At 44.4% G+C, this 14,696-nt stretch overlaps 2 protein-coding genes across 9 annotated transcripts in view; one reads left to right on the top strand and one right to left on the bottom strand.

Moving 5' to 3' along the window:
- Positions 1 to 84: 84 nt before the first annotated feature.
- Positions 85 to 14,696, bottom strand: part of ccnk (cyclin K) — a 14,906-nt gene continuing 294 nt past the window's right edge. Inside the window, exons 1-13 of one of the 8 annotated variants that reach the window (XR_005096676.1) lie at positions 3,495 to 3,649; positions 2,790 to 3,031; positions 2,625 to 2,706; positions 2,183 to 2,314; positions 2,004 to 2,109; positions 1,867 to 1,924; positions 1,614 to 1,783; positions 1,325 to 1,536; positions 1,222 to 1,252; positions 1,056 to 1,133; positions 413 to 959; positions 271 to 370; positions 85 to 233 (exon numbers count right to left, since the gene is read on the bottom strand). Coding sequence is in view for 7 of the 8 variants with exons in the window: in XM_037245111.1 (XP_037101006.1) it covers positions 418 to 959; positions 1,056 to 1,133; positions 1,222 to 1,252; positions 1,325 to 1,536; positions 1,614 to 1,783; positions 1,867 to 1,924; positions 2,004 to 2,109; positions 2,183 to 2,314; positions 2,625 to 2,706; positions 2,790 to 3,031; positions 3,495 to 3,503 (1,662 nt within the window). In the remaining variant the exon portion in view is untranslated. Of the gene's footprint in view, positions 960 to 1,055; positions 1,134 to 1,221; positions 1,253 to 1,324; positions 1,537 to 1,613; positions 1,784 to 1,866; positions 1,925 to 2,003; positions 2,110 to 2,182; positions 2,315 to 2,624; positions 2,707 to 2,789; positions 3,032 to 3,494; positions 3,652 to 9,570; positions 9,964 to 11,298; positions 11,379 to 11,508; positions 11,996 to 14,696 lie in introns of those variants that run through there. The other 7 variants (XM_037245114.1, XM_037245115.1, XM_037245113.1 and 4 more) reach the window with 7 other exon arrangements.
- Positions 7,671 to 14,696, top strand: part of bcl11bb (BAF chromatin remodeling complex subunit BCL11B b) — a 27,479-nt gene continuing 20,453 nt past the window's right edge. Inside the window, exon 1 of the mRNA XM_037245108.1 lies at positions 7,671 to 8,277. Within this exon, the coding sequence (XP_037101003.1) occupies positions 8,214 to 8,277 (64 nt within the window). The 5' untranslated portion in view covers positions 7,671 to 8,213. The remainder of the gene's footprint in view (positions 8,278 to 14,696) is intronic.

The raw sequence follows: 14,696 nt of genomic DNA, 5'->3' as shown, positions 1-14,696 counted from the left end.
CGTTTGGGATACAGTTTAGTGAGCATTCAACTATTAGACATTTCACAATGGCAAAATAAAACACAACAAGCCATCACTGATACCAATTTTGAAAATTTTTGGGACGACTGATTATTCTCACGTTGTACAATTTGTGGCTAGTGGGCCCCGCCTCTGTCTATACAGCTACTATTCCTGTCAAGTGTTGGTCCCTAACCTAGGTGTAAGAAAACTGAACAAAAAATGCAAATTATTTTTCCCAAAATGCCAATTTGACACAAACCCAAAGGTGAGGGTGAGAAGCAGAACCATGCCTTGCTAACGTAAGGCACACAAGGGCAGAAAATTCCACGTGGTCGACCTAAACCACGACACGATGTCAACAACACACAAAAAAATTAGACCGGCTCTATCGGCTGAAATTCATCTCATCTCGTTTCATCTCATCCATCCACCGCGGTTCATGGGCATGCCAGGTGGCGGGGGCAGGGGCACCTGTGGCTGGCCTTGCGGCACGGGCGGGGGCGGGTATCCGGCAGGGGGGAGGCCAATGGGCGGGGGTACGTGGGTGGGTGGCATGTGTGGCGGGGGAGGAAAGTTGGTGTAGCCGGGCGGCGGGTAGCTAGGAGGCATTGTGGGCGGCGGGTAGCCCGCAGGTGGAGGATGGGTCGGTGGTGGGGCGCTGGGCGGCGGGTACACGTGGTAGGGTGGCATCGGGGGGGCGTAGGTTGGTGGCATGGGGGGCGCATAGGAGGGCGCCTCCGTCTTCATCATGGACTGCAGGCTCTGGTAGCCCTCGCCCGACATGTACGAGCTGGTGGTGGACATGACGTAGTTGGAGGGTGGCGGCGGAGGTGGCCGGTGAGGGAGGGGAGGGGGCGCGTGGGGCTGGTTAGGCGGTGGCGCGTGAGGTGGCGGCGGGGCTGCTTCGCTTGGGGCTTCCACTTCGGTGGGTGGGGCAGGGGCAGCGGGTTTGCGCTCTACAACAGACAAAAGAGGAAAATATGTCGCATTTTACGGGATACTGCCAAACTTCTACATGAAAATGTTGATGGAAAACTTTGTTTATTGCATACCCGGTGGCGGCGGCGGTTGCGAAGTGGGCAGCGGCGGCATGGGGCTCTCCAGTCGAGGAATCTTTGATCCAGCTTGTTCTGAAGATGAAAGAACATTAAACATGTTCAAATATTCAAAATGTTTTCTATCGATATTCAGGACGCGCGTGTGTGTGTGTGTGTGTACCTGAGGGCTTTGGTTCTTCCTTGGGGGAGGTCTGCGGGGAGAAAGATTTTAGTGGCCAGCGGCAGCAAAGGGATGCAAATGAGGCGCGGGCTGGCTCGCTCACATGTGTCCGTTTGAGTTGTCGCGCTGGGCTCCCGCCTTGCGGGGACGCCTTCTTGGCCGGGGGCGGAGGCGGCGGAGGGTTGGCGGCTAATGGCGGCGCCGGGGGGGTGGGAGTCAGGATGGGGGCAGCGGGCGCCCGCTCCTTATCCTGCATCTGCTGGGGGATGGGCTTATTGCCGTGGGAGTACAAGTCCAGGATCTGATGGCAGATGTCTAATACGCAAAAACATTTTTATCTTTGCTGGAAAAGCATCAGTCCGTGTCAACGACTTTGCGGGACGCGCCTTTACCTTCGAGGAGCTCAACGGGGACGTCTTGGACAAACTGCTCCCACCAGCGGCGCGACGATTGCTTTGCCGTCCACTCCTGGAGGTCGAACTTGCACAGGCGGCCCGCCAGGTACATGACGGCCACCGCGATGATCTCCGGCTCCCACTGCAGCGACAGCATGGTGCACAGGCTGTTGGGTCGAATGGTGAATAGAGTTACTGCAGATCAACCCAATGTTTTTTGTTTCCAAAGGTCACGTGACGAGAGCCTCACCTGTCGTTGACGAAGGTCCAAGCCATCTGGAGCACCTTGCACACTTTATTCTTCTCCCCTTTACCGATGCAACAGGTCAAAGGTCAGTTGGCAACATTATATGACAACCGTGGACGTCTTCATAAAATGGCGTCAACCTTTGAGCTGCTTGACGTAACGCAGGAGGAACATGTAAGGATGCTCTACTTGCAGGTCAAACTTGATGGTCTGCAGCAGGATTCGCTCCAACACCATCACCTCCTCCTGGAACACGCACACACTTTGTCTTCCAATTCAACTTTTATCCCTAACATGTAAAAATGTTTGCGAAGTGGACCTTGGGGTCATCTCCAAACTGCGCAAACTGCACATCGTTGAGCAAACTGCGTGCCGTCTTGATGATGTCTTTGCACTTTTTGGGCGTTTCCTCCACTTTGCCCGCCAGAAAGAGACAACAAGCTCCCGTCACCTATAACACAAACATCGCTTTTTTTTTTAAAACAGTGAAAACTTTGTTAATTAAAATGTTGCCTTTACTTCCTCAGGATTAAAAAAAAAAAAAAAAAAAAGTGTACTTTATGAAATATTTGTCCTTAATTTTTATTTTTTTTTTTACCCTCAGAGGATTTGACTTGTCACAAAAAATTCCATCAAAGGAAATCTAAACTCATGAAAAAATAACCGGTAAAATGTATTGTAACATCTTTACTGAGGGGAAAAAAGTATAGCAAAAATTACAGGTTTATAAAAACCTTTTCCTTGCCCTGACAAGAACTTACATATCTGGGGAACTGCTTGAAAGAGTGAAACATGTAGAAACGGTGGAAGTAGATGATGCCCGTCGCCAGTGTGTCGTAATGTCTACCAGTCGTCAAGGAAGCAAAAACCGATTCTACGCTACATTATGGGTGCTTTCTGAAAAGTTATGTCACAAAAGAGGATACAGGCCGAGTTTGGTGCCCACGTCGAATATGAAGCGGGCTCCCTCTCTGCGGTAGCGGGCTTCGGTGCCTGGGTCCAGGCCTTCCGACTGAGAGGGCGTGTGTGCTAAATCTTTCTTGTCCCAGTACCAGCATGGTTTGATGTGGTCCAACATGGCCTGCTGCTGTGCTGCCGCATTTTCTTTCGACTCCTTATTCAGCTGGGGAGAGGCCACAGAGGAAGAGGGCCCCGCGTTGACTGCCTGCTGGACAGAACAAAACTTGAGAACTTAGGCATACGCGCTTCAGCAGTAAGATAACACACATTTTAGGTTGACTTAAAATAATACAGAAAAGATACATAGAGTAACGCCGGAATTGAATGCCCTGTACCTTTCCAAGCAGCTTAGGTCGCCTAGTTACCCCCAGCATTAATGTATTCATAGCGTTCGTCCCTCGTCATAGGTAGTTTGAGAGTAAACGCTGAAAGTGGCTTCGTTAACTCAAAACAAGACCACCAATGTTGTTAATCAGCCGAGCCCGCATTTGAGTTCGTAAAATAGGAAATAATGAAAAACGTCAACGTTTCAATTTGCCATGGTTCACGCGTCGCTGTCTAGCTAAGTTAGCTAGTCGTTAGCTGCTAACGACCTGTAGCATGCTAAGCGGACAGGTAAAGACCAATATTTGTCTAAAGTTGCATATTTCTCAAAACACAACGTGTCCTACCTTTAACATGTAGTTTGTGGCGTATATAAACAAACTTCCGGACGACTAGAAAGCACAATAGATAGTTGGCTCGAAATAAGCTAGCAAACGGCATCCATCCATTCAATTGGTAAGAGAGTCGCCATTGTGGATTCCGTCGGATGTTACGTTTGTGGCGGATGTGACGTCATGATGCTTGGGTTTTACTTTTCTTTCAACACTTCGTACATTAAAGGCATTACTGTCAATTTCTGAAAAATCCCACACATTACTAAAGCAGAATACTACAATTGGCGTTACAAATCTGTAGAAGTCTCTCAAAATGTAAAGTGCAATTATTAGAATTTTTAATGCGCTGTTATCGTTTGAAGTTGTACTTGCGATTACGAACCCTAGAGGGAGCCAAGTAACTACTTGGCAACGTCTACAAGCCGTGGATGAGATGTTTCATTTAATCAAATATGACACCCGACATCGTTCATAAAAAAAGGTATTTGAGATCAAGAAGACAAGTGGTGTCTAATTCAATCAAATGTGAGTCTTGACAGTCTTTGCAATTATTACTCATGCTATAATCGTGTTTTGCTTTAAAATGAAAGGATACATAAGTATGCAATGTTATGCAGAGGTGTACTTATTACAGTTTTATAGACAAATGATATTTATAGTCACTGAAGAGAGTTGGGGTGTGTGAGTGAAATCTTTTTTTCTTCTAGGCGGGGGCACAGCAAAAACATAATTGAGAGGGACCAACAGGCAACAACTACAAAAAACATGTAGTAACACATCAATTTAGCTCCTAATATTTCCTAAACAATTAAAAGTAATGTCGAGTGACACGAGCAGCTGTGAAAAAGCAAGTTTCTGAATGACATCGATGGACCCGCCTTGATTTGTCTGTGCAAGGCTGGCGGCTGGCGCACCTCCGAGACGCACTAGCGGTGAATCATTTAGGTGCCCCGATTAAAAATGGGGAATCTGCATTCATTATAAATTCATCGGTGCTCGGACAAATCCTCTTAACTGGTGGCAGGAATTGTCAGGATGGAAAAGGAGTAAGAGCATCGTCTGCTTGTATCGCCTGTAGCAAGGGAGCGTCTCAATGTGTCTCTCACGTCAACACACACACACACAGGCACACACACATACACTCACGGATTCCACAGTAAATCAGCTTATGAATAATATATCTATCTACTTTCTTTATTAATATTAAACATTGCATAATGAAGCACTGCGCATTCAGATGAGTGCAATATTCATATTCCCATGAAGTGGACCTCTCATTGTTTATGAGCTTTGATGCATCCAAATGGGTGCGACCTTTGACCCCAAGGGGGCCGCATTGCCTTCTTTTGTTCCTTTTTTTTTTTTTAAACCACTTTTGACTCATAAAAACTGCATTGTGGACGCTGTTTGTCCTCCTTTGGGTTGGCCTATTTTTTTGGGTCACTTTTTTCAAAGAGGCATAGTTTTAAATTTGCTGTATTTTTTAGCTTTTAAAGGGTATTCTATTATTAGTATTACACAGAAATGTATATCTTAAAAAATGTGAATGTCATATTTCCTATAATATTTTTTAAAATTATTTTGTCATCTTTTTTTATTTAATATTACTCATGTTTTTTTACTTTCAGTATCCTCTTTTGCAAATATCTTTTCCCTCGCATTTTGTATTAAATATTTTTTTAAAATATTTTCTTTTACATTTGACTAACATACTATTTTAGTTTCACGTTATATATATATTATTATTAATAGTATTCTTATGAAACGTCATGCGCCTATTTGTTAAATGTCATGTAATGGGACATAATTACCTTCATTTGCATGCTTCTTATTACGCTTGGAGGATTTTAAAATGTGACTTAAAATGTCACCTGTTCACACTTTTACAATGTGTACAGTTGCACCCAGGTACAGACTATTTCTACAACCATCACTCATATAAGGAACTTTTATTTTTGCATTTGTATCAAAGCGACGAGCCTTTTTTAGTGTCTTTTGTTCGACGTCCGAGGTTCTTGCTAGCCCTGTTAGCGCATCCAAACTTTCTTGAGCATTCTTCTAAACACCCTGCGGTGCGTTCAGGTACCCGACGGCTAGGCGGCGGAACTCAGCGTGTCCCCTCGGAGGCAACACTTTGGACTTAAAACATTTCCCGTGTCCACAAACGGTATTTGCGGTGTGCGCCGCAGCCACCCCGCATGCAGCCTAAACTGCCTGCGCATACAAGCTATAATGGAGACATTGATGTATTATTGAGAGCACCCACGGGTGAGGATCAAGGGAGCCGGGGAGAGTGTGTGTGTGAGAACTTAGGTTCGTGGATTTCTTTTAGTATTCATGGAGGCCGGTGATTGAGGGAAAAAAAAAAAAAAAAAAGCAACCCCCAAAAGTTGGGAGCTCTACAGCAACACAAACTGTGGACCAACGCATGACGACTTCTGCTTCCACTACACTCGCACATCAATTTCATTGCAACACTGCAGAGAGAGTGTGAAGTCACTTCATAAAGAGCTGCTTCAAACCAAAATGGCTCACTTCCTGTTCCTTTTTGAGCATGACTTCTGAGTTTTTATTTTGGGTAGTTAGCGATTGTTAAAAAAAAAATAAAAAAATTCAAAATGACATCAAAACTGTAATGAAATGTTTTTTTTTCAAACGGACTTGAGGCAGATTTTGCCAAATTTTAGGGGGCGCTACTTTCGACGGCCGTCACCGTGCCATCTCTATCTCTGTCCTCGGTGCGTCTGCCGAGGTTACGTCTACTTGAGCCAGAGCTGAGATGACATTTCATTTATATAAATAAATAATTAGTGGCCCTGAAAGTCCCTCAGGTCTGCCCTGCAGCAATCAAACTTCTAATGCTCTTAAAATTGCTCACCATCTTTTATTAATGGCCCGGCGTTAAATGTATCGCCGCTGCGGCGAGCGGGAGAGCAAACGCTTCTTCTTCTTCTTTTGCTCCACCAGGAAATAGTGTCAACATTTAAACGGCGCTGTTTTATGTTGGACAATGTAGTTCCAGTGCTTAACATCAGGTCGCCTCTGTAAATGATGAGGGCTCATTAGGGCTTTCTAATAGCCCTGAACTTTATCAAATGTAGTAATAACCCAATTAAGTGCAATGAAAAGAAATGACATTTATTGCGACTCCTGGCGTGCACCACTTGCCCACCGGGGGCAGTATAATACAGTAAGAAGACAAACGAAGACAACTTTCACAACTACGGCAAGTGACTCACTAGTCAGGGTGTATTTGAAGGTTTGCCATTTTCAAAAATTTGTTAAGTGCATCGGTGTAGCATTAGCGCACCTTAATTGATGAACTTGATGATATTGTGTGCTAAAAAACGAATGTTCTGGGGAAAAAGTATTTTTTTTAGTTATCATTAGCAAGGCTTTTATCATCAAAATTGGCATATTTTTAATCAAAATAACCTACAGTGAAAATTAATGTTTATTTTCAGTCCGGTTCTGTCTTTCTATTTTTACTTCTATTTAAGCACAACTGCAGTTCTTTGCAGGCAAAGCATTAGGAAAATGACTTGAGTGGATCAACAGAGGGCGCTGTTGTCTCACAACATGGGTGTCTACGGTCATGACATCGACCAATATCAGCATGCTTATAGTTCTTGTCAACCACATCGCTGTAAACTACATGGCATTATTTATTTTATACTTTTTTTTAAATGATATAACCATTAAAACTTTTCCTCTTAAGTGACTTTGTTTTGCTTTTTGATTGGCTGACATACCGGTTTGTTATGAATAAAAAATATATTTTTTAAAACGTTAGACTCGAGTGTGACATTCAGGAATAACAAGTAAAAAGTGTCACCTTTTAATAACGTGCTTCCGATTGGCTAAATCAACAAACAGCGCCCCCTGTTGGTCTGGCGTGCACGTGGGCACCCTGCAAACGCACTATCATATTACGATTTTTCTGCTGGAATACTTTTGTTGTAAATAACAAAAGACTACTATAACAGGGGTGGGCACATGCAGGCACCAGCCTTTGGCCCCATTTGATCCTGCTGGCACATCTCAAAACGCCCGCAAACACGCGCAGACACAAATGGGGTCGTCCTCTTAAACAAGACCCAACAGGGAAAGCAGGAGGAAACATTTGGACTCTCTTGTTGGACAAGGAGGAGAAAGAGAAGGAGGAGGAGGTGTCTTGTCTGCCCGTGCATTCTCTCTCGCTCACTCTTTCTCTGCCTCGCTCTCTCGTTCTCTCTCTCTTTCTCTCTCCATCAGCGAGTCTCCCGCCACAGGAGCCAAGAGTTGCCGTTCCGAGCGCCGATGCCAAAACGCACACAAGGAGCCGGTGCCAAAGGGTCATTTTTTTTCAGTGCACCACCACCACCAGCAGCGGAAAGAGGAAGGTGCTTGCAGCGGGATCCTAAATTAACAGTGACAAGAAAGCGGCATCGCGGCGCAGGATTTTGCAGCTTTTTGTTTTGGTTTTGGCATTGTGGCTTCTTCCTGCTCCCGCTGCGCGCGTCCAGGTGTTTTGTCTGCCCCGAAGAAGGACAGCGCGTAGCCTGCATCCTTTTTCTGCCCGCCAAACTTGCGCAGCAATTGTCGAGGAAGACGCGCAAATAAAATAAAATACACATTTTAAAAAGAGGAGTAAGGGTCCGGTCCACGCGAGAGCCACAGCAGACCGACACAACGGTCCGAGCCGACTCCAAGTGCCGTTCACCGGGCAATGCCAGAGTAAATGCCGGGGCGATGTCCCGCCGCAAGCAGGTGAACCCGCAGCACTTGTCATTGAGCCACCGGGAGACGGCACCAGGTGAGATGCACGCCTCGTCGCGACACGCCGAACCCTCCGCAACATCTTAACCTTTGCCCGCCGCGGAAAAAACGCGCGTCGATATGATTGGGATTTCAACTGGGACTCAGGCGAATTCAAATAACTCGCATTTTCTCGATTTGATTCCGACACGTGGATCTCTCGTTCAACGGCGCGTTTAAAACAGGACGAAACAAAGTTGAAATAGTAGCCGAAAAATTCAACCGCGTCACTTATAACACTCGCGTTTAATTTTGTCATCATTTAATGGCGAGACAGACGGGCTTTTCTCGCAAAACAACGTCCAACGACAAACTCGCCACAACAATTTATTGTTTTGCTAAACGTGCGCGGTATTTGTTCAATTGCAAAAATGCATTCCCCCCTTTTGCACAAAACAATGATGCTTTAAACGTGTGCATTGCACATGCACAACCACCCCAATTGCACGCCTTCATCAAGCTGTTTTTGCTTCTTATTGCAATCATCACACACGCAAATCGCGCACTATATAAAGTTTGTTTAAACAGAACAAAGCATGCATGACGAGATAAGAACTTTTGCTCATTTGATTTCTTTAAAGAACTTATCTTGTCACGGGCATTTGTGATAATACACACTTATCTATTTGCTGTGTGTAAAAGATTACAAGTGTCCTATAATCCGAATCCTAATATCAATTTGAACCTTCATCTCCTCCGTGCTGCCTGCCTGCCGCTCGATTCAATTTGATAGACGAGGCCTAATCGCACTAATTCAATGCACACCAGCTCATGATGTAATCTGTGGCCAATGTTTTGTGTGTGTGTGTTACAAATTATTGATCCCCATCACTTAGTGAGACAATTGGGGAGCTCTTTCATGCAATTTCTCATTATTGCAGAGTTTTATTATTGTTATTATTACCATCGCTAAGCCACATTGGATGCTTTGCAATATTTTAATGAGTCAAGTTGATTGATGTGCAGACAATTAATTTTAGAATGTGGAGGAGCAAAAAAAAAAAAAAAAAAATCCCAAACTACAGTTGTACCTCAGGGTATGTGTGTCAAGTGTGCTCATGTGTGTGTGACACTTACCTGCATGCATTATGACCAAAAAAAAAAAAAAAGAAGTTTGCATATTTTCATTTGTCTGCTGCAGGGGACAAATTTGGCATAACAGTTAAATATTTCCCACCCCCGCTTGCAGCCATGGGTCACTTTGTTTGACGTCTTTTTTTTTTTTCTTTCTGGTCGCTTTGCATAACTTACAGACACACACAGACACGAACACAGAGAGACACGCACAGACCTGCTTTTGAATTTGAGCCACACAACGGTGTGAAGAAGTGTCTTGCTGATTGGGAGGACAAGATGGTTGGTTGACCGCGTAAAATAGACGGGCCTCAATCTGGTCCTACCTGTTCTAGCACACCACACACAGATACACAGCGGATGAGCGACAAAGTGTTTGTCTTGTTTACTCAGGCTCGCTCCAGACGCCTAAAAAGATCATTATTTGGGCTCTGTGGGTGCGCATGTGCCGAGCGGAAGCTTGAATGTCAGCTCAGTAGAGCAAAGCCCTCACACCAAGGCCAAACCGTTTCAATTCAACTCCGACGAAGCTTTCGCTAGAGCTTTTGCATTGCTGTCGTCCCGCTTCGGAACCGATAACTGCGATCAGCAAGTGTGTGTGTGTGTGTGGGCAAATTTCTACAGAGCCCAAATCATTCAAATTTAGACACACACGCACACACACTGCAATTTAATTCCGTGTGTTATTAAAAGTTAGCAAAAAAATCTGTCTTGGTACAGGACAAACCAGTCTAAAAACCTTCTGTGTCGATTTGGTTTAATGCTGTTCTACAAGTCACAACTGTGGCAAAAAAATGAGTTAGAAGTGTGTGTGTGTGTGTGTGTGTGTGTGTGTGTGTGTGTGTGTGTGTGTGTGTGTGTGTGTAGCGGAAGTTTGAATGTCACCCCCAGTGTGCCCTGCCCACCTCTGCCAAGTCAAAAGCAATCACAATTTGGATGTGGTGAAGACACGCCTCCATCTCATTTTGTCCTTTAATTTGGCTGTACAATCAAAATCAAACTCATTATATATAGGTTGATTGAATTTATTCAATTGAATTTCTTATCAAATTTATTTAATTGGATTTATATAGCATGAGTGCTTCATATAGTATTGTATTAGTAGTATAGTCAAAATCAGAATGACAATATTTCATCTACAAGAATTAAAACAAGAAAAAATAAATTGGAAACTCGAACTTGTCTAAAGTTGAGGATGGTCAAATGCCATCTTTTTTGTGGGGGTCATGTGGAAAAATAAAATCTCAACTTTTACCTCAATTGTGACCACTAAGAACTTCATTGAAAATTTAGAAGGAAGGGGAAAAAGTGTGCACAGGCTCTTCTACTCCAATTCAAACTCAGATGTTCTAGTAGGCTTTTACTGACATTTATTCTTTTGCTTTCTCGCAGAGGCCTGAAGTTTTTGCGCGAACGCCGACCGCTATAACTGTTCATAATCCCCCTAATTTTTTTTATAGCACAAAATCCTGTCAATTGAATAGGGTTGTGTCGACTTTTTATATCCACCGTCTCTCAGCTGAGCTAGGCTAACGTTAGCCCTGGCATCGTCAATGAACGGTTGCAGTTCAATTTTTGTTGCGCCAATGAACATTAACAAAAAATGTTTACTCAAAATGGGAATAATAATCGCCACATTGACACTTGAATCCACTCTGAAATTTTCATAAATTCATAACCATAATTAACGAGTAAACATCTTTTTCATGTTTTGTATAAGAGCGCGTGAGACCGCGTTATGAAACCAAAGTACAACGACGTCGTCGGTTTCTGGTTAGCGTGGCGAGCAGGCCGCAGTCATCAAGCCCAACTTGTTCTCAAACTGGGTTTGGAGACCAACGCGAAGCAACCTCGCCGCGGGCCAATTCCAATTACTGTTTACACTCAGACAACACACACACACACACACACACACATAGATGAAAAAACGGTCAAACTGTCTCACTTTGGACTTGAGCTTGTCACTGTGGGCTATTTCCTCAAGGTGGATTGTTCCGGTTTTCCGGCATCGGATCGCACCTCGGGCTGGAGGAGGCAGAGAAGATTTGATTAAGTCAACACGAAACAACCTTTTCTTTTCTTTTTTTTTTAATGGAATAATGTAAAAAGGCAAGCGTGAGTTGAGGTGTCAACTGTCAGGCAGGTGTCCGCTTACACGAGAAGTCGCCGCAGGTGGCCGGCCGCCATTCTCGCAGTCATCCGAGTCACGCGGATGATGAGCCCCGCGGACCTCGGCGGGGGCACCCACCAGAATGGCGGCATATTTCCCCACAGCCGAGCGAGGCTTCGCGGAATCGAGCCCCTTTCGTGGTAGCCGCCGGCCTCGAGCTGGAAACAGATTTCAAAAAGTATCTTACATGAGGTGGAACTTGCCATTACCAGTTCAATTTATTCAAAAAATGCTTTGCGCTGTGAGTCAGATTTCAAGTTTCAAGCAATTTTCAGATACATTGTCACTGGAGTGGGAAAAAATAAAATAAAAAATCTCACACCCAAACTAAGCCCCGCCTTTTAAAGGCTCACACACCACACTACATCTGTTGTTGTTACAAACTTAATTGAGCTGTGGCGTCAAAGCACTACTTGTACATTAGATATTGCTTTGGCCTGATCTCAGCAGGCATCAAGTGGCTGGCAATCACAAAACAGCACCTTTTGGCATTTTTATGGCGAGCCGAGCTTTTTCATCAAAGCGCCCCAACGAAAATTTTACCACCTCTTCTATAATTTGAGGTCTTTGCTCGTCAATCCTCGAGTCACACGAGCTGCCCTTGCTCCCTCTGCCGCAGACAAAATGGAGATTGACAGACTGTTTTTTTTTTTTTTTTACATCTAACGTGAACTTTAGCATGGTTGTTAGTCGCTTGACGAAAAGGCGGCGTCACATATAGCCGATGCGCCTTTCCCTGATCTGATCTGCTCAACACTTTTCCCCTTCTTTATTTGCACCATATGGCAACACACACACACACACACACACACACACACACACACACACACACACACACACACACACACACACACACACACACACACACACACACGCATACGGTGTGTGAGCATAAGCAAGCAGACGACTTGCTCGCAGGCGTTGATTGGCTCCCGATTGGCTGTCGGCCATTTCACTTTGTTCCCTCATTTTGCTTTAATATTTTAGCGTCGTCAGCCGAGCACATCTGATGAATTTTGTACGCCGCTCGCTCGCTCGTTATCTTATCGCGGAAAAGTTTGTCAAACGCCGATGCCTATCTTGCCACGTCATGCCTCGTCGTCTGCGGGGGCTCGGCCGTCCGGAGCGTTCCCCCGCCTGCGGGGGCGGCGGAGGCTAAAGCGAGGCCGCTTGTCGTTTGAATTTTTGATTGCAACCATCTGCGATGTCGTCGCCGGTGTCGTTTATTCCCGACGGGAGCGAGAATCACCAACATGCGAGCAGCCCTATCACCCCCCTCCCCAGCCCCTGCCCCCCCCCAGGGTATAGAATGTGTGTGTGTGCGCGTGTGTGTGTATAACTGGGAAAATCAAGAAGGGGAGGGGAGTGAGAATTTTTGCTGAAAAATTCCCTTTTCTCTAAATTTTCCAGATGAACCTTGGAAAAAAAATCTAGAAGCCAAACATGTTAAACAAACTGCTAAATGATTTCAAAGCACACCATAAAAGGCAAAAAGAAAATTAAAAGTTAAAAAAAAATAAAGTTTGGGATACAGAGAAAAAAAAGGGATACAAATATTGTTGGCAAAAAAAGTAAAAAAAGAAACACAAAAAGGGTGAGGAAATAAAAAAATGAAAAAAATAAAACCCACATACAAGCGTAAAAGAAAAACAGCAAAACAATGATGCTAAAATTTCACATCAACTTTTTGATCAAAAGAATTCCACCCAAAAATACAAAACAAAAGTGAGATAAACCTGAGCTAAATTTGACGCTGATCTTTGTAATTGGACACTTTTTTGGGGGGTGGTGGGCTAAGAAGAAGAGTCCCCCCCCTGCCCCACCCGATCCCCTGCGCCACCCTGGGGGCGTACTTGCGTGTTCCTTTTTTCCCTAGGAAAATGCAAACAAAGACAAAGCAGGAGGGGGGGGGGGGGGGGGGTTAGCGTGAGCAGCGTGGCCGTTTTGTATAAAAATTCTCTTTCCTCTAAATTCCACTGACAGACCTCGCTGGGAATTTTTGCCCCGCTCCCGGCCAGCCAGCGTTTAGATCGGCTCGCCCGCCATCATTAGGCTTTTTTATGAGATTTATTAAAGGCCGCTGATGTAAGCTCGCAAAACACTCCCTCCAGCTCGCTTTGAACAACCTCCGCCGGTGCACAAACGACGCTCGTGGAACAAAGCCAGGGCTCAGATGAGGTTAAGAATGGGAAAAATCATTCTTAGCTTTAAATAAAAAATGCTTGCCTTCCCAATCCAAATATAGAGAACGTTTCGGAAGCGTATTGGTACTGCAAGCTATATTTTATATGATAGTTATCATCTTACCGTAGGGCTGAACAATTAATTGAATTTAAATTGACAAATGCAATTTTCTCATTCCAATGGCTGTCATTTGGGGGAAAACCTTGATCTCAGCGAGATAAACGTTTGAGAAGTGATGTCGACGTGTTGAAAGTTTGTTTCATGAAGCATGAAAAGTTGACGTGATTTTTATTGTAATACTTTTCAATTCATTGTTTGTATTTGTTGAATTAAGGGGGTGAAATGAGATAATTTTTCAAAATTGTTCGGCCCAATGAACTCGCGCTGTGCTCCGGCATTGAAAACGAATTGTTGCTGTTCAGTTATAAAGCACAGATCTGAAAAACCTTTGAAACCTAAATTAAAGAAAAATATTTGTTGTCTAGCTCTGGGTTAAATAAAATAAGAACGTGATGTGGGGGATTCTGAAAATTGAAGAAAGAAAATCACATTGTTGCATGATATTTTTAAAACATTTCTTGGGTATATAATAAGAAAACTTAACAAAAAGCATTAGCACAGGTTAAAAAAAAGCCACTTAATCACGAGCACGTGTCATCTGTTAATGCACTGACGCAAATAGTAGTTGGCTGAGCTTCTCTGAAAATTGAGGTGCGGTAGTGATGCTGGTGGCAGATAGGGGGCGCTCAAAGGTTGCCTGACTCCCTTCTCTGTATGTGTGTGTGAGAGAGAGCGAGAGAGAGAGCGGGCCAAGCAGCTTTGAGTTTCACGGCTCGACCGCGTGTTTGACAGGCTCTCGCGCTGCTACAGATTTGAGCGTGTTTCCATTTTTACACCTTTGCTTGTGCGTGTGTGTTTGTCGGCGCGTACACTCACACACACACACACACACACACTCACTGCCCCTTTGCAAACATTCCACGCTCGCT

The sequence above is a fragment of the Syngnathus acus genome, chromosome 24 (assembly GCF_901709675.1).
Source record: "Syngnathus acus chromosome 24, fSynAcu1.2, whole genome shotgun sequence".
NCBI classification, from domain to species: Eukaryota; Metazoa; Chordata; class Actinopteri; order Syngnathiformes; family Syngnathidae; genus Syngnathus; species Syngnathus acus.
Note: the sequence above shows the minus strand (reverse complement) of the source record. Positions and strands in the feature narration are given on the sequence as shown.